This window comes from Miscanthus floridulus, chromosome 1 (assembly GCF_019320115.1).
Source record: "Miscanthus floridulus cultivar M001 chromosome 1, ASM1932011v1, whole genome shotgun sequence".
Taxonomy (NCBI): domain Eukaryota; kingdom Viridiplantae; phylum Streptophyta; class Magnoliopsida; order Poales; family Poaceae; genus Miscanthus; species Miscanthus floridulus.
In genome coordinates, this window is record NC_089580.1 from 172,432,972 (window position 1) to 172,439,981 (window position 7,010).

Genomic DNA, 7,010 nt, shown 5'->3' on the forward strand with positions numbered 1-7,010 from the left:
TCAAGGAAACAAGTCATCAAATGTCTAGAATATCCTTAGGGTTATCAAAATTAGACGCATATACATGAGTAATTGATTAAAGTGAATAGGACATCAAGGTAGGTCCATGCTATACTTGCCTTGGTTCACAAACTCTTGCTGGTCGTCGAAGAAGTCTTGGTCTCAAACGTTCTCCTCACCATCTGAACGCGACCAACACGGCAACATACAATATTCCAAAGGCATTCATGCAAAGCAAACATTTCTATAATTAGAACAGTACACCAACAGTATAGAAAACAAGATAAAATATTTATAAAAATAATCTACGTCTCGCTACGATCACGTCAACGCGAAGTTCACGAAAAACGGAGCTAAAATGTGAAAGTTATGATTTAAACGGGATTTCCTATAGCAATATATTTAATTAAATCTAACTATAAAATTTAAAGGTTCCAAACTTGACTAACAGTGGTTCTAACATGTAGATTATGAAATTACGAAGCTAACGCGATTTGAACGGATCAATTCGGAGCTAAAACGACGATTTTATAAGCAAAACAGTTCAAATGGCATTTCTGTAAATACTGAAAACGTATTTTAAACTATAACAGTTAACTTTATGTTTTCAAAATGAGAAAGCGTACACGGGGAAATACGCTAAGGACGGCAGGTTCTATTTTGGGAAAAGGGAGGGGCTCTTTAATAAATTCACCACGGCGAAAGGGTATCGGCCAACCAGGGCCTTTGATCACACGATGGACGGCTAGGATTATTTCAGAGGAGAGAGAACAAGGGGGGGCTGGCTGGAACAGTGTTCCAGGCGGCCAGGCGCCATGGCCGACGGCGAGGACTCGCCGGCGAGCTCGGTTAGGGGGCCACGGTCCACGGAATGCGTATCCGAAGGCACCGGGAAGATGCGGAGGAGCAGGGGATCACGGCTAGGCCAAAAAGGTGGCCGGAGGGGAAGGCCGAGGCGGCGATTGCCATGGCCGGCGGCCAAGAGCTTCCCGGCCGCATGCGAAACGGCCATACAAGTCACCAAACACCAAAGGAAAAGGTCGGGGAGAGAGAGGGGAGCAAGGAGATTCTTACCACGGGGAAAACAAGGTCGGAGATGGCTCGGGGACGGCGGCTCACGCACGGCGGATCCCGGCGTTCTTCGGCGGTTGCGGCTTCGGCTTCGCTCGGCGAGTGAGCGAGGGAAAATGGGGGAAGCAGCAGAGAGGATGGCAACGGGTCAGGACCTCCTTTTTGTAGAGGTTGAGGCATGGGGAGACGCTCCCACGACGCAAGGACGTCTCGGCGGCAGTTGTGCTTGACCGAGCGCGGTGGTTGTGGGAGGAAGGGGAACGCGCTGACGGGCGGGGCCAGGTGGTCATCGACTGAGCGCGGGGAAGGGCGCGCCGGTTGCTGCGGTGCTGGGCCGCGTAGGCCGTTGCGGAGCGCAAGGGGAAAACCGAGCTGGGCCAGCGGGCCGGCCGGAGTGGGAGCTGGGCTGCGCGGCTGCTCGGGCCGAAAACAGAGGAGGGGGAAGAGAAAAGTAATTTTTTTTCAAATTAAATTTCCAAAAGCACTTTCAATTCAAATTTCAATTCTCTTTGAAATTTTTGATCAATACCAAACATTCACAAAATAATATGCAGCGACATGAATGCACATACATGTTACTATTTTATGATAAATTTTAAATTCATGAGAAATTTATTTATTTCTACATTTTGTGAGCACAAAATATAGATTTAAATCATTTTAAACCTATTTTCCAAAGGAGGCAAATTTTGGGTGTTACAATTTCCCCGCCGCCGTCTTGGCACCTCGGACCCTCTGCGCCGTGCCCAATGCCGCGGAGCACCGGGAGCTAAGACTGTCTCCAATAACGCGACCCATCCCTAAAAATACGTCATGCACAATGTTTTGGGTACCCAAAACCTCCTCCAACGGAAGACCAAAACCAGGTACCCATTCTGCGTACTCGCCGAGTCAGAAGGCAATTCTGGGTCTTCGAAGAGAGACGACGCAAACATGTAGTGGTGGGCCCGTAGGCGCCGTCGGGGCAGGGCGCGGCCGGCGAGGCGAGGCGGGCTCGAGGCGAGGAGCGCCCGAAGCGGCGCGGCGTGGCGAGGCGGATTTGGGGAGGAGTGGAGTGGAGGAGGCGGGCCACCGCGCGAGGAGGTGACGAAGGAGAGAGTGCCGGGGGTCCGCCGCCGGGCGCGAGCTCGGGGGAGCCGCCGCCACGCGCGAGCTTGGGGAGCCGCCGTCGCTTGGATCGGGGGGCACCGCCGTGCGCGCTTGGATCTCGCCGGCCGCGGGTCAAGAGCTCGTCGGCGGGGCCTCTGCTCGGCGGGGAGGGAGGGAGAGGCTCGGCACTTGGCCGGGAAGGAGGCGGGTGGGCGGCGGCGCATGCAGGGAGGCGCGGGATCTGCGGCCGGCGGCGGGATTTAGGGTTGCTGCCTTGGGGCCTCTGTTGGAGAGGTGAAGATATGGGTAGGTAACTCTTTTACTGTGTGTTACGTAAACTATGAAATGGGTATGAGGTTTGGGTTCACGCTGGAGTCCTCTAAGCCCCCGATTTAAAGCTCAGTTCGTGGGGTTGAGGCATCGGGCCCTGCCGATTGCCCAGACGCCCGCCCAAAATTTGCCTGCGTCCTCGCCGCCAATCGCTTCCCGTGATCCCGAGGCGCGCGTGGTGCGACGAGGATGGGGAAGGGGACGAAGGCGATGCTGGCGAACCCCATCCAGCTCGCGGACCAGGTGGCGCAGCAGGCGGGGTATCAGTGCCTCCGGACGGACTGCACGGAGCTGCGGTCCCGCGCCACGAAGCTCGCCGAGCTCCTGCGGCAGGCGGCGCGGGCCGACCTGTACGACCGCCCCACCGCGCGCATCATGGCCAACACGGACCGGGCGCTGCACAAGGCCGCGGGCATGGCCGCGCGCTGCTTCCAGAGCCACTCCCGCCTCCGCCGCCGCTTCACGCTCAACCCGGTGTCGGGGCTCCCGCGCACCCTCGCCCTGCTCGACACCGCGCTCGGGGACATCGCCTGGCTCATCCGCATCTCGTCCCCGCAGGACGATGACGACGGCGACCTGCCGGGGCTCCCCGACATCGCGCAGAACGAGCCCGTGCTCGGAATGATCTGGGACAACATCGCGCGCCTCCACACCGGCGGCCTCGCCGCGCGGGCCGACGCGGCCGCCACCCTCGCCTCCCTCGCCATCGGCAATTCCCACTTCGCCGAGTACATCGTCGAGGAGGATGGGGTCGCGCCCCTCGTCAAGCTGCTCAAGGAGCCGCCGATGTGGGTGCAGGCCGCTGTCGCGGACGCCATCGCGTCGCTAGCGCGCCACAGCCAGAAGTGCCAGGACCTGTTCGCGCAGAGCAACGCCGTCCGGCATCTCGTCACCCACCTCGCCTCCGGAACCATCAAGGAGCATAGCAGGTATTCTGTCGGTGTGAACGGCTCCCGGAACACCGTTACAACGGCGGCGGCGGCCACAACGTCGCTTGACAATCTTCACTCCGTCGTGCTTGCCAAATCGCGAAGCGTGCGCCAAGGCGAGCCTGGTTCCTCAACCAATGTGCCGCCGAACCCGTTGCAAACTTCGACTGGCCAACAGCGAGTAAGAGCGAACCAGATGCAATCGGTGGTGCAATCCGCGATGGCGGCCACCAACACGACGACGAATGGGGTCATGCCGCCAGGTGCAAGGCCTCAACTGAGCTCAAACGGTTCAAGTGGCCGTGGATCGCGCGAGGCCGAGGACCCGGCCACCAAGGCTCAAATGAAGGCCATGGCGGCAAAGGCTCTGTGCATGCTTGCGCGCGGCCATGTGGGAGTCTGCAAGAGCATCACAGAGTCTCGCGCGCTCCTCTGCTTCGCCAGGCTCCTCCAGAGCGGCGACGGCGGCGCGGGAACGGACCTGCAGTTCTACTCCGCGATGGCGATCATGGAGATCACCCGTGTCGCCGAACACAACCTGGCGCTGCGGCACTCCGCGTTCAAGCCCAGCGCCACGGCAGCCAAGGTCGTCGTGGAGCAGCTCCTGCGCATCGTACGCAAGGGGGACGACGACGGAGAACGAGGAGCTCGCGCAGGCCGGAGAACGAGCAGCTCCTGCGCATCATATTGCTCTGCTACATTGCGCTACATGTCCCGGAGAACGAGGAGCTCGCGCAGGCCGGGGTGCTCGCCGTTCTCCTGTGGGCGTCGAAGCAGGCACACATGGTGCAGGACCTGCGCGTTGAGGCACTGCTGCCGGAAGCCAAGGCTCGGTTGGATCTGTTCCAATCCAGGGCATCCAGGTGATGATTGCAGCAACCACCGGTGATGAATTAGTTCATCTTGCTTTGCAGAATCAGATTAGATTTGTGTCTATTGTTCTTTGTTAGTATTTCTCAGTTATGCTATTGTTAGAGTGTACAGATCGCGGTTGTATTTGTCTCAAATGGAAATATTGATTGGTATAGTCGTCTATTGTTAATTCCTGATAAATTATTGTCGATCATTTCTGTACGTGTATAGATTGAATTGGTAACAAAAAAAAAAGGGTGTTTATCATGCTTAGATCGACCCATCTGGTCCCATTTTGTCGCTGAGTGTACTTCACTGCTTGAGCCATAATGGCAGGTTGACTTGACCCCAAATGCACCTTCGAGTCAACCTGCCATAGCAGCGCAGGTTCGTTTCTCTTGCACGTTCATTATAGTCGTCCCGTTCGTGTGCCCTTAAACATGGCTTGATTCGCTTATTTTTTATTCAGAATAGTGTTTTTCTCTCATAAATTCATCCAGCATTCCTCCAAACCATCCAGATTCCTCCAAAATTCAGACAAGTGAACAGACAAAAAAAAACCAATTTTTGAGTTAATTTCTGCTTCTTCAGTCTGTGGTATTGACAGTTACATGCTCTTCTTTCGGTTAGCAGGATATTTTACAAAAGTACTGTTCAAGTTTCTGCCAAAGAGCTATGTATTCATTTTTGGACTTCTGGAAACGTCTTTAACTATAAATTTTGCGATGGTTCTTGTTCTTTTAACAATTTGACTTCGATACGTATATTTGAACATACGTTTACAATCTTGTACTTTCCGTGAATTTACTACAACTGGTACTTGTCGGCTTCGATCAAATGTCAATAAAATTGAGGTCAATCATAATCTTGCAATCGAAACCCCCGCCCCAGCTAGTTTAACATTCATTTGATGTGTTTAGTTCCACTGATTTGGGTACACAAGTCAAAAGTTTGGCACATATCTTAAGAATGAACAGCCGGGGGTATCTTCAAATGGGCATGATTGTATTTTAATACTACAAGCTTGTCGGTCAATGAGGATCTTGCGGCTCGTGCAAAACAATTTATTGAACTATTTTTATGGACGCCGTTCAGAAAAAAATGTCAGCGTGGCGATAGTTCTGAGGTCGAAGAGTAATCGCCATACGCAATACCTGTGACTTTAACCACACGAATACTAAATCCGATGGCCAAATTACTGGTAAATTTGTCGATCGTGATTTGTCAACGGTATGATCCTAGCAGGAGGTAAAAACAAAACACCTTCAGTCAGCTTACCAGCCGAACATGCAGAAAGTCGTGTGGCTTATTCTTCAGTTCTACACTTTCCTGGTACTTGTTGGAACGGCATACTTGGCTTTTGTTGGGAATTTTGGGGAACAATAGCAATAGGACAGACGTTTTATGAGTTAATGTTGACCGGTACAAAAGTTACATTTGGAAGCAAAGCAATGCGCTTGCTTTGCTCGATTCCGACATTTGTGCAGTAAAAAGGTGTACTAGAAGGGATGGGATGGCAAATGCCGTCACGTAAAATACTCTAGCGACAGAAAAAGGGTTCCGAGGGCGGAAACGGAATACGACCCTCATTGAAAAACAAAAGAAAAGGAAGCGTAACCATTGACTGGGTGTCTGGATCAAATACCACCATTTTAACGTACAAAATGGGCCATGTATACGTACAGCGTGCCAGAGCGGGCTGGACGCTTCGGCTTGGCCCGTGGGACGGCAAAGCCCACATGTCGTCATTTTTGCAGCCTGGTAAACCCCACGCAATCGCTGCCCGCGCGGAATTGGATGCACGGGCGGGCCGCGGCAGGCGTAGCAATTTTATGGGTCTTGTCGGAAATGGACCTACATCCCTCGACTCTCGAGAGAAAGTCCGCTTTTCCTCCCCAAACTTTAAAACTAGGCAAAACACCTCTCTTAATTTTTAAAACCATTCATCTTACCTCCCAGACCCTGTTATAAGCGGTTTTGAAGGCGGTTTTATCTTTTTTATTTATTTATTTTGGCTGAATCTTTAAAAATCATAATAAATCACAGAAAAATCATAAAATAAAAAATCCAATTTTGTTGGACTCCACATAAGTAGATCTACACAGTGAACATATAATATAGTATGCTTTAGTACAAAGTTTTTGTTGTGGCTTTAGATCTATGCTTTTCTATAATTAAATGGAATAATTCATAGCTGCAGTTTCTATGGTTCAATTATGGTGAAATTTTTATGGCGGGCTAATTATTGTATGCTGAAACTATAGTAAAAATTTCATACTCATTGGATCATGTATATCACAATTGGACCATAGAAACTACAACTATGAATTATTCCAATTAATTACATAAAAGCATAGATCTAAAGCCACATCAAAAAATTATACTAAAGCATACCATATTATATGTTCATTGTGTAGATCTACTCATGTAGAGTCCAACAAAATTGGATTTTCTATTTACGATTTTTCTGTGATTTACTATAATTTTTCAAATATTTAGTCAAAATAAATAAAAAATAAAAAGACAAAACCACCTTCAAAACTGCTTATAACATGGCTAGGAGGTAAGATGAATTGTTTTAAAGATTGAGGGAGGTGTTTTGCCCGATTTTAGAGTTCATGGAGGAAAAACGGACTTTCGTGAAAGTTGATGAAGGTAACGTGGACTTTTTCCTCGACGGAACTAGGAGTGCTCAAGAAACATCGTGGGTTGTTCTCTCGAAGAGGGAAAAACTGGAGT

General features: G+C 50.9%; 1 protein-coding gene across 1 annotated transcript; it reads left to right on the top strand.

The window, feature by feature from the left end:
- Positions 1–2,576: 2,576 nt before the first annotated feature.
- LOC136502398 (uncharacterized) lies at positions 2,577–4,485 on the top strand. The gene has a single exon (XM_066497780.1). It carries the CDS (start codon positions 2,680–2,682, stop codon positions 4,306–4,308), a length of 1,629 nt encoding a protein of 542 aa, XP_066353877.1. The 5' UTR covers positions 2,577–2,679; the 3' UTR covers positions 4,309–4,485.
- Positions 4,486–7,010: the final 2,525 nt, after the last annotated feature.